Below are 16098 nucleotides of genomic sequence, written 5' to 3' on the forward strand. Positions count from 1 at the left end.
CCTGTAAATAGACTGCTCCCCTTCAAGCAACTATATTCAACTCATTTGCCTGCTTTCATCTGTCAAATTAGATCTGTTGTACATCCCAAATGTTGGAACTTGCGCAAAAAGAGTTAAGCGCAAATGTTTCCAGGCCCTATTGGAGATACAAAAGGAAAAACAAAGTATTACCAGAATGACTGTTTACTTTCAGCAGTGTCCCAAAAATGAAGCCTTTTTTGTATTACTTGCTCAAGAGAAACACACCGTATTTTCCACACTGAAGGCACACCAGATTTTAAGGCGCGTCTTCAATGAATGGCCTATTTTAAAACTGTTTTCATATATAAGGTGCACTGCCTTATAAGGCGCATAGAATAGAAGCTACTGCAGTAGTGGCTCTACTGTATATAATTGATTCAGTTAAAGTTTAAACTTATATTTTCTAACCCAAATGCAACCAAAATTGCCTTCAAATAGATTGTTTTGTTGATTTAAAAACACTTTCTGGGTTAAATTGCATCGCGCACATAGAATAGAAGCTGCAGTAGTGGCTGGGGTTGCACAAAGCATCCACTAGATCGCCGATAGACCCCGTTTTGCCGACAAATGGCGGGAATGCTCAAAAGAATGGCCATATAAAAATGTCGGGATAGCAATTTTCATCAGTCGTCGTAACCATCGGATAGACATTATGTCAGATATCCGCCATATGTCCGTCATCCGGACACACCCCTTTTTGTTTAAAAAAAATATAATTCAATTGACTTACTGTAGCTGTTTATCGGCCATATTGCTACATTGTTATAGTACAAACAGCAATCAGCCTGCAGTCAATGTGACAATAGTCACTTTACAGCATTACCAATCAGTGGAGAAATAAGTTCAATTGAGTGAATAAACGGGGTTTGTTTAATTCACTACTTGTGATTCAGGGCAATAACACGACTGTCTTTACTGGAGATTTATTTGTAGTTGCTCCCTTAGTCCTGGTATCTGTTCTCTTGCTTTTAAGAGCATTCTGGAAACGTAGAAGAAATTCGCATTATTTCTCTGATTGGCTCTTGGCCAGGAAATGCAAGATGAAGTTTTTGTTTACTAAATGTGATGGATGAAATTTAGACACATTAAAGAAATTGTCTTCTAAGGTTCAAGAGCAGGCAGTTATAAATGAGAACTGACATCCACCAATTGTCATGGAAAGCTTGATAATGCCATTCACTAGACATGATTGCTAATTGGACTCTCGTCCCCTGAATTGCTCAGATGTGGGGATAATAAACATGATGGTATTTTATAGCCCAGGGTTAAGCCCCTTAGCTGGCTTTGTTTTTGTGTAACATTTATACTTGCATTGGTGTGTTGTGTTTCGATTTATTTGTGTATATATATATATATATATATATATATATATATATATATATATATACATACACACACACACACACATATGTGCGTGTGTGTGTGTGTATATATATATATATATATATAATATATATATTGTGGGGTCGCGTGAGGTGTGACAGGGCAGACGGGGTCACAGAGGTAATATGTTCTCAATAGAATGTTTATTTCGTCACTCAAAGTTCAAAGAAACTTTATCAAAACAGGGGGTCAAAAGACAGTAATCGAAATTAGGTTGGTTGTTCGAGTTCAAAACTGCTCGCTTTACAAAGTACCAACGGAAGCAGGCAAAATATATGATCAGAAGTGCAAAAACTTGAAATAAGGTCTGTTCACGGGATTCCAAAACTGGCGCACAAAGTTCAACCTAAAGCAGTTCAAAAAACGGTCCAAATAAAACCTGTTCTCGCGACTCTCTGGCTTTGGCTTCGGGGCCATTCTCTGGTTTTACGTGTCTCTTCCTCAGCAGCACAGTCTCTCTCCCCCCAATCAGCCAGGCCGGCTTTTATCCCATTACTTATCAGCTGCACCCGTTGAGGCAGTGAGGCATGCTGGGCAATGGAGTCCTCGGCATCTCTGCCATTTTGGGGTGTGGCATTTGTTCATTGAAGGGGAAGTAGCGGCCCTCCACTACACGTCCCCTTGTGATGCCACAATATATATATATATATATATATATATATATATATATATATATATATATATATATATTAGTTAGTTAGCTAGTTTTTTATATATGGTTTTTTAATATTTTTCATAATATATTTATATTTCTTTTTGAGCTCCGTTCGATTTCATAGTTGTTCTATAAACTGACTCCTTGAACACACATTTGCTTGACCGGTGGGAAAAACCACACTGGACTATAACCGGTTGGGTTCAAATCATGATGAAAAAGTTGTGGCTTATAGTCTGAAAAATACGGTACTAATAATCATAAAATCTTTTCAAGTTTTTTATTTATAAAAATTTTGGCTCATTTTTATGCTTCACAAAATCATCTCTGGGTTAAACCCATTTGCCGCCCCGAACAGTTTGACAACCCTGATCCAGATGCTCTATTATCTGTCAGCGAAGGCAAGCTTAATGCGGTGTTCTCAATATGATCGTCGTTTCATACTTTTGAAACTCACTGGAAATTTTCCGACAGCTTGGATAACAAATTAATATGATTGTCTTGACACAAGGAATAACGTTGGCTAACTTTGCAAGCTCAAGACAGATTTGTGATGCCGAGCTAGAGAGGACTTAGTTTACTCCATTCCTCGCTGCTGCGGGCAAATAACTTTCTGATATCAATCTTTGAGTTATACTTTTAGTCAATTCAATATCATATTTTTAACACGTTGTTGCTAAATTTACCGACTTCTTGCTGTGATTTTGTCTTCAGCCGATCCCCTCTTGCGCTCACGTAATATACATGAATAAATGACTAATTAATTAGCCCTGTGCGCATTTTTCATGTGAATTGAATACAGTAGAAATGAATTACTATACTAAGTAGTACCTGTACGGTATATGGCATGTGAGCTCTGAAGTGAATTTGTTTTTATTGGTGAAGTTACCCGAGCACTGCAGATCAGTACTTAGCGTGTACCATGAGTACATCTGTCTGGTGACGTGCAGGTTATAAAGGAAGTCAAACAACCCTTAATAAAATAAAACATGAAAAATCAAGTAACGTATGAAACAAACAGCACTGGGATTGTGACAACGATCAAATTGTCATCTACTTGATCATTACCTCACAATTCAGCTCACAAATACCAGTATTTTTGTAAAAAAAAGATGTGTTATTTTTTTCTCAATTGTTTTTTTTTTTCGCAAGATCAAAACAAAATGGCAGACGAAGTTGTTAATAATATTTGTAAGTTGTCAAATTTTGTTGAATATAAGAATAGATGAACAATGATTCATATTTTGATGTAAAAAACAAACAAAAAAAAAGATGCGTCTGAAGGACGCACGTTGATGGGAAAGCATGTGTCCCCTGGCAAAAGTTATGCGTTGCAGACGCAGGGTAACAGGGAACACTGAACACCCACGGTTTTTATTGATTGAGTTTTTGAGATGGTGTCACATTTTGCAAATTGGGCTATTCCATCAAGATTGGGTCTTAGATTCCACCACATTGATCACAAGACAGCCTATCTTAAGATGACTTGTTTCCTCATGCAAGTACCAAAAAAAAAAAAAAAAAAAAGATCCTTTTGCTTTCTAATTGGATTTTCATGCCGATTCATTGTAGCGTTTCATCTAAGTAGTGGCAAATTAGTGCAAGGTTTCACCGTCACACGTTGACACTGAATTTCCACTAAAACTCTTGAGAAATCTTGTTAATGAGGACCAACAAATGGATGCAGAAGCACCCATGTGGAGCTTTTTTTTTTTTGTAGCAAAGGTGGAGCTTGGCCATGTGTTGCCCGCGTTGCGCTTTCATCGCTCATTTGTAACTTTTTAAAGTTTACGAGCAAGAGGATGAAATCAACAGACCTTTCCGCTCCTCTGGTTTCATTTCAGATTGGCTTTAAAAATGGTATAAGTGCATGGCGCCGATTGGAATATGAATATGGAACGAGCGGGCGCTGATTCCGACATTGTTCTTTGAACCATTGTATGGAAAATGTCACAATCTGCATTTCAATCACGACAAGCTCATCTGCATTTTGCATACGTTTTTTTCATTAAAGTGCCACAGTACCCCCCTGCCAATTCAACGCAGCGATCAACAAACAACTGTGCCCTTTGATTGGCTCCATGTTGACATATACTCCGTTGACTGATTGCCACTGAAAGTTACAGACGTCTACGTCCCTAGAATTAGATCAGCACTTCTCAATTGTTTTTTTGTAAGTCCCCCCAAGAAAAAAATTTTGGTCGCTGCAGTGACCACAACTTAGAATCCATGAAAATTGTATACATTTAGCTAAAATTGTATTCTTTTTAACCCTGACAAAGAAAAAAAAACATTAAAATCAACTTTCAGCAAATGTTAACTTTTTTTCAGGCCTTCTACAGGTTACAGAAAAAGATGCTCAAATGCATCAAAGCTGATAATCATCTATGAAAATTGTATAAATATATCTATCTAATATATCATTATTAACATTGACAAAAGTAAAAAGCCATTACAATCAACTTTCAGAAAATGTTTACTTTTTACAGTCATTATACAGGTTTCATCTTTTTCTGAATCTGGATTAAAATGGTTAGAGTGCATTCAATCAGCTCTTTATTTATGAAAATTGTATAAATATCCCAAAAATTGCATCCTTTTTAACACTGTCAAAAGAAACTAGCCATTAAAATCAACTAAACAAACATTGAACTTTTTACAGGCTTCTTTATACGTCTTTTTCTAAAGCTACACAAAGTACACCAAATCAGATCCTTATCAATGAAAATTGTATAAGTATACCTAAAATTGTATCATTTTTATCATTGACAGCAGAAAAAAGCCATTAAAATCAACTTCAAGCAAACGTTAACCTTTTACAGGTTTTTCACAGGTTACAGCTTATTCTGAATCTGACAAAAATGCTTAAAGTGCATCAAATCAGATCATTCTCTATGAAAATTGTGTATATGTACCTAAAATTGTCTTAATAGTTTTTTTTGTTTTTTTTTTTAACTATTGTTGCAGCCCATGTTAAACACTGCATTCAGTTGATGCCATGCGCCACTCAAAAATGAATTTCAGGCCATAAAGGGCCCTCGGGTCACAGTTTGGACACCCCTTGTCTTGTGGTTTGGTAGCCATCTAACAAAACCTCAAGGAGAAATGTGTTTTCCAAGAACAAAAGCAGCCCAAAATGGCCACTTGACTCACAACAGGCTTAATAGTGGTTATCAGTATCTCGAGCGACATCTTTGTTTTGTCCTCGTGGTGAGCAAGAGTGATCAAGATGTTTGCAAGCTTCTTGCTTTGTCCCTCGAGATGCTCCGTCTGATAAATCCTGGCAGATTTCCCTCTCCCATGCAGATGTCAACTTGATCCTTGTCACGTGTGTGTGTGCGTCAGGGTCCGTCGGGAAGCATGGAGCTGATGGAGACGGCCTTCTCGCGAACGTTGGACGAGCTGGTGGAACTGCATCTGCGCCACCAGAACAGCATCCCCGTTTTCACAGCCACCCTCACCATCGACCTCTTCGGACGCCAGACCGCCATTGCCTGAAATCTGCCTTTGAGCTTGAAATTCCAACATGCTTTTGTGCTTATTTTATTGCAGAAGGCGACATGGCAATACAAGTTTTTTTTTTACCCCAAAATTAGCACATTAAACTGTATATTTTTTTTTAATTCATGCTGGTTGCCTGTGACATATTTCTAGTGTTAAAACAACCACCTACTAACAAAATTAATTTGCAAGTACAGTAGAACTCCTCTACAACAAAATTTTATATGCATGTATGTATGTATTTGTGTGTCTGTGTGAGTGTGTGTGTATATATATGTGTATATATATATATATATATATATATATATATATATATATATATATATATATATATATATATATATATATACGTACACAGACGGCCCCCGGTTTACAAACACCCTCTTTTACGAACATTTCGACTTACGAGTGTGGTCCGCGGAGTTTTTTGTCCACCACTTACGTACAGACCATTCGCCTTACGAGCAATCTGACATGCCGGCCATTTTATTTGTTCACGTCATCCCGTCATCAAAATCAGTAGTTAAATCATGTCACGGCAACAATGAACGATATTGCTCTTACAATGTCACAGTCACTGTCTCAGTCACGGTGTCAGTCACGGTCTCACTCACGGAGATGCTATTGGCCGGCGTCACGTCAATCACAGAAATGCCGATATGCTATTGGCCGAACGCCTTTATCTGGCTTGATGGCACAGCTGGTCGGGACGGAAGGAAGGAGAGAAAATGAGTCAAAAACGGAAGGAAGGAATGTTGTGAAGACTTTGCAAACTTTATCTGTTAGACATGGCTTCTAAAATTGTAAGTGGCGGTAAAGGAAGAAGTAAGAGGATGATGACAATAGAAACCAAGGAGGAGATAATAGAAAAATACGAAGGAGGCGCGTGCATAGTTAACCTTGCTCGTGAGTATGGACGGAACCACTCGGCAATCTTCTAAGGGCAAGACTTTCCTTGCCGGGGGACGGACCTCGCTCGACAACAAAATGGAGAGGCTTCTTCTATTATGGATTAAAAAGAAGGAAATCGCCGGTGATATGTTTTAGTTTGAGAAAAGTTCTTGTTTAAGAAAATAAATCAATAAATTCTGCGGGTTGGTCTCTGCTCACCTCCGTCTCCACTAAGCTCAAGTCACGTCGCCCCAGAGGAAAATGTCATTTATCCTTTGTTTATCCATGCTTGTTATTTTAACTGCAAAGTAGATTATGGTACTAAGTTTAAATATATGTGTAAATTCGTGATGGTTGTAACTATGATTTCTCCACGCGTTGCCAGTCAACGTGAACGTACAATTGACCTCGATTTGCTACATTAACGAAAGCCTCTGCTCATGTATGACACGGTAACGCTGATATGCTATTGCTCTTACAATGTCACAATCACTGTTTCAGTCACGGTGTCAGTCACGGTCTCACTCACGGAGATGCTATTGGCCGGCGTCACGTCAATCACAGAAATGCCGATATGCTATTGGCCGAACGCCTTTATCTAGCTTGATGGCACAGCTGGTCGGGACGGAAGGAAGGAATGTTGTGAAGACTTTGCAAACTTTATCTGTTAGACATGGCTTCTAAAATTGCTAGTGGCGGTAAAGGAAGAAGAAAGAGGATGAAGACAATAGAAACCAAGCAGGAGATAATAAAAAAAAATACGAAGGAGGCGCACGCATGGCTCATGGGTATGGCCGCTCGGCAATCTTCTAAGGGCAAGACTTTCCTTGCCGGGGGACGGACCTCGATCGATAACAAAATTGAGAGGCTTCTTCTCTGGATTAGAGAGAAGGAAATCGCCAGTGATATGTTCTAGTTTTGAGAAAAGTTCCCATTTAAGAAAATAAATCAATAAATTCTGCAGGTTGGTCTCTGCTCCCCTCCGCCTCCACCCAGCTCAAGTCACGTCGCCCCAAAGGTAAACGTCATTTTTCCTTTGTATATTTATGTCATTTAATTTAACTGTACAGTAGGTTATGTTACTCATTTTTAATATGTGTATAAAGTCGTGATGTTTTTACCTAAGGTTTTTGCACGCGTTGCACGCATTCACGAATTAACATAGGTTTGGATTGCCCGTCATACGAGCAGTTCGAGTTACGAGCGTAGCCACTGAACGGATTAAGTTCGTAACACGGGGGCCCACTGTATATATATATATGTGTGTACACACACACACACACACACACAGTGGGCCCCCGTGTTACGAACTTAATCCGTTCCGCGGCTATGCTCGTAACTTGAATTGCTCGTATGACGGGCAATCCAAACCTATGTTAATTAGTGAATGCATGCAACATGTGCAAAAACCTTAGGTAATCACGACCATCACGACTTTATACACATATCAAAAATTAGTAACATAATCTACTGTACAGTTAAATAACAGAAATATACAAAGGAAAAATGACATTTACCTTTGGGGCGACGTGACTTGAGCTGGTGGTGGTTGGAGGCGGAGGGAAGCAGAGACCAACCTGCGGAATTTATTTATTTCTTTTCTTAAACGAGAACATATCACCGGCGATTTCCTTCTCTTTAATCCACAATAGAAGAAGCCTCTCCATTTATTGTTGACCGAGGTCCGTCCCCTGGCAAGGAAAGTCTTGCCCTTAGAAGATTGCCGAGCGGTTTCGGCCATACTCACTAGCAAGGTTAACTATGCGTGCGACTCCGTATTTTTTTATTATCTCCTGCTTGGTTTCTATTGTCATCATCCTCTTACTTCTTCCTTTACCGCCACTAGCAATTTTAGAAGCCATGTCTAACAGATAAAGTTTGCAAAGTCTTCACAACACACCGACCGGCTGTGCCATCAAAAGCTAGATGAAGGCGTTCGGCCAATAGCATATCGGCATTTATGTGATTGACGTGACGCCGGCCAATAGCATATTCGCATCTCTGTGACTGAGACCGTGACTGTGACCTTATAAGACCAATAGCATATCGGCGTTTCCGTGACATGCGAGATTAGTTATTTTTGTTGATGCAGCAAAGCGAAAAAAATAGCGTGGACACACTGACAGACATGTTGGATTGTTCGTAAGATGAAAGGATCGTGTGCAAGAGGGGGACAAAAAACGCCGCAGTCCACGTTCGTCAGATGAATAATTCGGAAAACGGAGTTCGGAAACCGGGGGCCCACTGTGTGTGTGTGTGTGTGTGTGTGTGTGTGTGTGTGTGTGTGTGTGTGTGTGTGTGTATATATATATATATATATATATATATATATATATATATAGTGATTCCTCATTTTTCGTGGTTAATAGGGACCACAATACCCCCTGTGAAAAATAAAACCCGCAAAGTAGCGCCCCCACTTTTCAAATTTAAAAACTTTAAAAAAAAAACACGTTTTTTTCTTTTTTTATGTGAAAAGTCTTCATGCTATACATGTTATTTAAGACAAATATTACAAATTTGGCCCCTATAAATTATGCTCCTAAAATAACAAAGACCTTGTTTTTTTTTTCTACAAATTTAACTTAAAAAGCCCATAGTGCCACTTCTGACCCCTGCATGGGGCCATCTAGTGGATGAATATTGCACTTACATGAGTCAGAGTGGTGATATCAAGATGGGTGGCAACATGATGTTTTGTTGAGTTAGAATTCAATCCAAACAAAACCATCTTCTCAGCACACCATCCGAAATTGTGTTGTTGTTTTTTGTTAATCTATTTCATAGCATGTTGCAGAATGCTTAGGAGTATGTTTTATTTATATATTTTGATAAATTAGCAACTCTGAGCTAGTTCAAAAAACAGTGGGTCAAAAATGACACTTTGGGTGTATGAGGTAAAAAATGTCAGCCACATTGGTTCCAGTGACTTTGTCACAGAGAACGGTGACAGTTTTGTATTTAGCTAAAGACTTGAAATTTGTTCATTTGTGTAATATATTTTACTAAGTTAAACATATAGGGACAAATAAATATTGTATTTTCCGCACTATAAAGCGCACCTAAAAGCCTTTTTTTTTTTTTTTTTTTTTTAAAGCTGATGATGCCCCTTATAATCAGGTACGCCTTATATATGGATCAATACTGAGATTGGAATTCGTAGATGGGGAATGAACTGATCAAGTAAGCTTTACCTGTTTCTTTTGTGTGTTTAAAGTTGAACAAGGTTGGTCATATTGACATTGAGTTATGCTATTGGGAGTTTATTATTTGAGTTATTATTGTTATTACTTTGAGCATTACTATATTGTGATTGAATAATTTTTAAAATCTGTCATTAATTTAGGGTGTGCCTTATAGTGCGGAAAATACGGTACCTATATATTTTCAGGGAATATGACTAGTTACTCTTTAAGACAGGGAAAGCAACAGAAAAAGTGAACTCTAAGACAAGTATTGGAAAAACTTGAAGCTGATGATAGTGACTTTGGTACTGAATTGTACAGCGATAGTGATTCTGATGAATCATTTCAACCACATAAAAGTGAGGGCGGTGAATCTTCTGCCCAAGACCGTGACTCATCCAATGACTCGTCCATTGATGATTTGCAATTTACAGAGACTGCAAGCCCACAGTTAGACCCAAATAGTGCCACTAAAACTTACGGGTAGCGAAAGAAAGTGATTGAGTTACCTGACTTTTCAAGGACAACAAGTTGAGTCATACGAAGATGCCACAACAGACACACCACTGGTTTACTTTCGCCGCTTTGTTTCCCTTGATATGTTGGAAAATATTGTAGAACATACCAATCAGCGCAGTGTTCAAAAATACAGGGAATGTGTAAACACTTCAGTAAAGGAGATAGAACCAGTTCTTGGAATGTATTGGAATGGCCTGTCAAGGAGGAAAATCGCCGTCGCTGTGCTGTGTGCAAAGACCTCAAGACTGAAATGCACTGTGAAAAGTGTGCAGTCCCTCTCTGCATTAACAAAAAAATAAATTGTTTCAAAGACTGTCACAATGTCTAGTGTCTAGTGAGTTCTGACAGATTTTTGGATAAGAAAGACCAATATTGTTTTTTGTTTTTTTTCCAGCAGTGATTTTGTCCCTGTGATCTTGTTTCCATTGGCCAAAGTATGTTTGTACATTCAAAATCCAGTTTTAATATACAACAAACAAAACAAAAATATATATATTGGTTGATGTAGCTGTGTATTCGATTGATTATTTTCCTAAACTCTAAATAGTTTACTGACAATTTTTGTTATTCTGATTTTTCGAAATTATACCCCTAAATCCCAAAGGGTCAAATTTAGCCCTCATCTTTAATTAGTGAACAAAGGGTTAAAATTGAAAAATCATATATTTTCGTGTTCAGTGAACTTATAGCAGTCATTTAATGCAGGATCCCCGCGGGTCCTTAAAAAGTCTGAAATACAGTATTTATTTTGACTTTCAAGGTCTTTAAATGTCTTGAATTTTAGAGTTAAGGTCTTAAATTTCATGTCTTTCCGATCCGTCTGGTCTCGTGCTTAATTTTCATTTTAACCAACGCACAATCTGGGGGGCGTAGCCTAGTTTCATGCAGCAGAGTGAGAGTCGATTGGCGATGGGAAAGTATGTGTTTAGTGACGGTTGGAGGACGAGAGGTATCAGGGATGGTTGATGAAAGTAGAGAACGTTCATGAAGCAAGGTGAATAATAAAATAATGTCTTTTTAACAATTGCGTACATTTTGCGTAATCAGCCGCGTCATAAACCCGGAAGCCGCCATCTTGGAGGTACTCGGTACAATAACACTGCATTGGCACTAAATATATAAATCTGAAACATCGTTAGGAAAAATGGTCAATTATTGCCGTGTTTCGGGTTGCACAAATCGGGCAGACCGAGAAAAATGTTTAGACTATTACAGGCTTCCAAAAGTGATCAAAACTCAAGGAGAGGAATGCCAGAAATTACCGGAGGAAAGGAGACGCCTATGGTTGGCAAAACTCAACCAGGATCTGAGAGGAGAAAATCCGGACACATCCGAATTTGTTCCGCTCATTTTTTTTCAGTTAAGAAACTTGATTGCAAGCAACTAATAACAAAGTTTGTAAAGCAATTATGACGTTTTAATAGTAACTTGTAAAAACGGTTATTGCTTGTGTTGTTTTTCTGACTATTTGCTTATTTTCATGTAAGGGTTGTTGGTATGACATAAATAAACATGGACATAATTCTCATTATCAAGCTACCACATGTTGCATAAATGAGTTATGTTTTTCCAATTCTTCTGAAAATGTTGCGTCTCCCTCACCCATCCACACACCATCTGGTTGTAAGCCTCCAAATCTTTGTAGGATTTAAGATCTTCGGCTGTGTCTGGGCTCAGTGAAAAAAACAACAAGTAGTTGACTATATCTGGAAGTGTAATTGTGGGAAGAATAGCCGGATCGTCGTTTATCCAGGATGAGTCAGCCAACTCATATGGATCGACAACGCCGATAAACTAAATTTTCCACATACCGGGCCTTGTGTTCTGAGTCCTTCAATGTATGCCTTCGCATCAGCGACAGGCTTTTCTAAGGTTTGTTCTTTTTTTTTCTCAAAATTGATCATTTTGTTTAATCCCTCCAGGATACACATGATGGCATTGCACTCTGTTTGACGAGTACCTCCATAATGGCGGCGCATCCGGGTTAGTCCCCACAATGTTGCGTCTCCCTCACCCATCCACACGCCATCTGGTTGTAAGCCTCCAAATCTTTGTAGGATTTAAGATCTTCGGCTGTGTCTGGGCTCGGTGAAAAAAAACCAAGTAGTTGACTATATCTGGAAATGTAATTGTGGGAAGAATAGCCGGATCTTCGTTTATCCAGGATGAGTCAGCCAACTCATATGGATTGAAACCGCCGATAAACTGTAATTTTTCCACATACCGGGCCTTGTGTTCTGAGTCCTTCAATATATGCCTTTCCATCGGTGACAGGCTTTGCTAAGGTTTTTTTTTTTGTTTTTTTTTCTCAAAATTGATAATTTTGTTTAATCCGTCCAGGATACACATGATGGCATTGCACTCCGTTTGTCGAGTACCTCCATAATGGCGGCGCATCCGGGTTAGTCCCCACAATGTGACATCAGTGAAAACCCTCTAGTTTAATGTGTTAGGACTGTTCTATGTCTTTTTTTTTTAATTCCTACGTGGGCCCACAATCGAGAAATTACCTGAAATACATGTACATATACAGTTTATATATCCACTTAACCAAGTCAAGATGGAAAATCAGCTCCCGATCTGTGTCCATCTGACGAGTCTTAAACTCCCTGATGAGCTGTTTAGCCTCACCACACCACTGTGGTGCTCTGTATGTATGTCTTGAGTTTTCCTCTCAGAGGACTTGTAAAGGTCTTAAAAGTCTTTAAATTTGCTGCTAAGATACGTGCAGATACCCTGTTAATGTATAATTCATAATTTTCCCAAAAAGAAAAGGCTTCTTGGGTTCTCTGGGGTTAAACCTTATACACTGTACAGTGAGAAGTAACAAAGGAAAGCCTTTGAAGTCTTGCGCAGCTGCGGTCTTAATAGCAGTGGCCCGAACGTTGAATTAAAGTAAAATCTGTACATAATCTAACATGATAACAATGGAGAGTTTACACTTGAATAACAATTTTATTTTAAAAGAAATCCAGGTAAGAGATTTCCATTGGTCAGGTGCGTGCACTTACTGCCTCAACAGTGTGTGTGCCTTTACTGTGAGTGCATTTGATGACAACACGGCACGTCCTTGGGTGTAAAAGCGGAAGTAGATTGCAACTTCACAGGGATGTGCCAAGTAACTCAGCAAACGCACCCCAGCACGTGTCAACTGGCAGAGAGGAGAAAAGACAACATTCACCAGACTGTTGGAAATCTCTTCACTAGAGTTCAATCAATCAATCAAATTTTTTTTGTATAGCCCTAAATCACCAGTCTCAAAGGGCCTCACAGATGAAAAGAGGTCATGTGGAGACTTCTTTCGAAAAAAGAAGTCATACAGAGACATCTTTTCAGTGTAAGGTACACAATAGCAGTTCTTTTATAATAAAATGGTATTTCAAGTGTGAACTCTCCAGTGTTACCATGTTTGATCATGTACAGATCTGACTTCAATTTAACGTCCAGGCCGCTGCTAATATGACTGCAGCTGCGCATGACTTCAAAGGAAAGGGCTTATCACTTATCAATTACTGTACAGTGTATAGGGTTTAAGCATTTAGGACTTAAGTAAATATGTGTACTGCAAGTAGTTCCACATCTGAGGAGGGCCCATGGCAAGTGGTTTTATAATTACCTGTCTGGCATGCAAGTAACCATTACAGCGTGTCTCTCCACAATAGAGTATAGCTTTTTTTTCCCCCCTAAATAATCTCGAAAGACCGAAGGCGCAAAATTACACATACAGTATACATATACAGTGGGCCGCCGTGTAACGACATTAATCGGTTCCTTGGTTTATGCCGTGAGGCAAATTCATCGTATGACGGGCAATACAAACCTATGTATAATCAGAAAACATCATAAATAAAAAATATAGAAAGGATTTATTGACCTTTGAGTGCTGCTTGTTATGCCCATATTGCCTAATAAGGGTTATCTCCAGCATCGTTTCCATATAAATAATTTTCTTACTTCTCTCTTTAACATCACTAGCAATCTTGGGACCCATGGCTAACCCTTTCAACTTTGAATTAAGCAGTAAAATGCACTATAAATATATAAATACGGTTTTGTAACCACTCACAATCAAACAAAGCTTTACTTTTCCGCCAATATGAAACAAGTGAGCCCGACCAATAGCAGACCAGCATTGTAGTCACGTGTTGCATGGAAGCAGTTAGGCGGCAATAGTAAATAAGTGCAATTACCTAAAAATGCCAGCATATGGAGGCAAAACAACACAAATACAACCAAGCCCCTAGGGTCACGACAGCTCTTTTGCTCTCATGACCAGTAAATGTCATAAAGATTCGTAAATCAGGGAAGTTGTAACACAGGGGTTCACTGTCTTGTTGATAATATATATATATATATATATATATATATATATATATATATATATATATATATATATATATATCAAATCAACAACTGGGGTTGTCGGCATCTCGACTCCCTAAGATGCCGGTCTACTATTGGTCGCCGCATGGGGTCACAAAGATGGCTGCCTAGACTTGATCTTGTGTGAGAGTGCTTTCAATATCGTATTTATTATGCATTTTACTGCTTAATTCAAAAAATAAAAACAATTAAAAAAAAAATCTCGTCAAGTAAGGTTTTTATGAATAGTTGAATTACAGTCAATGAATGCGTAATTGGGTGATAAGGCGACATCTGCAGTACTTTTTTGGTGCAAGGGTCATGAAGTGATGCAACTCACAGCCAACAAGACAGCCAATCAATTTTTGGAAAGTTAAAAATAGGAAACAGAAATACTGTGTGGCCTTCCAAATTAAAAGTTTACATGTTTAAAGGAAGATATAAGATCATTAAAAGCAAAAGCGCTTTAAGAATTCTTAACAAAAATTTATCTTGCCATTTTAATGCCCCTGCATGTGAACAAGGATGGACTCAAACGTTGGGTCGGTCTGCTATTTCTTTTTGCGGATTATTTTGGGGAATTAAAAAAAAAAAGCTATATTATGATATAGGCATGCAAGACCAGATGAATTATCTTTAAATGCACTTGCCACGGGCACTCCTTGGACGTCCAACTACTGCAGAACACATATTTATTTAAATTGTAGATTATTAAACCTTATACTGTGACTGGACAGCTATACGTTCCATTTCCATGTGTCAGTTGTAGTAATCGGGATCATGGTGAGCCGCAGCCTGCAGTTGCTTGTGTGTTCAACTAATAGCTGACCAAACATGATTAAAAGGCAAAGTTTACACTTCAAATTCCAATTTATTACAAAAGGTTAGAGGATCACAAAGCTTTCTTTCCTTCCTCGATGTCTCTCAGACGCTCAAAAAGAAGAAAAAAAAAAGTTGTACTGACTGGCGAGCAGTCATTAAGCTCAAGGGGCACTCCTTTGCGGCAATCGACCAATGAGGACAGGAGTTGTAACTCACTCCCCTCAGTTAAAAATATAATTAAAAGCCTTACTATAAGTGATCTTTTTTTTTTAATAATAGCCTGACTATACATGGTTGTTTTTATACAGTAAAACGCCTTATTAACATTATAAGCAAAAAAAAAAAAAAAGCCTAACACTGTCATTTGTCACAATAAAGAAGCCTTAAGAAACATGGTCATCTTATTGCAAAAAAAAAAAAGCCTTAATATATATTGTATTCCAGTGATATATATTGTAAGACAGTGACGCTATAACACAGGGGTCCACAGTGTGTGTGTGTGTGTGTGTGTGTGTGTGTGCGTGTGTATGTGTATGCGTGTGCACGTGTGTGTGAGAAAAAAAACAACAACCATGTAGAGTCATGCTTTTTGGGGGAAAAAATCAACAACAACAAAAAAACTTTTTTTTCCCATGTATTTTTAAGGCTTTTTTTTTTTTTTTTTAAATAAATAACCACACATAAAAGCTGAAACCACTAGTACCCTTACAAAAGCAATCATTCCTATGGCTGGGCAGAGAGAAATAATTGCAAAGCAAA

The 16098-nt window shown here is 38.3% G+C and overlaps 1 protein-coding gene across 3 annotated transcripts in view; it reads left to right on the plus strand.

The window, feature by feature from the left end:
- Positions 1-7354, plus strand: part of mad1l1 (mitotic arrest deficient 1 like 1) — a 107667-nt gene extending 100313 nt beyond the window's left edge. For all 3 annotated transcript variants that reach the window (XM_088419256.1, XM_088419257.1, XM_088419255.1), the window contains one exon: positions 5405-7354. In XM_088419256.1, the coding sequence (XP_088275382.1) occupies positions 5405-5557 (153 nt within the window). In that variant the 3' untranslated portion in view covers positions 5558-7354. The remainder of the gene's footprint in view (positions 1-5404) is intronic.
- Positions 7355-16098: the final 8744 nt, after the last annotated feature.

This window comes from Hippichthys cyanospilos, chromosome 7, assembly GCF_059441005.1.
Source record: "Hippichthys cyanospilos isolate Australia breed blue-spotted pipefish chromosome 7, RoL_Hcya_1.0, whole genome shotgun sequence".
NCBI lineage: Eukaryota > Metazoa > Chordata > Actinopteri > Syngnathiformes > Syngnathidae > Hippichthys > Hippichthys cyanospilos.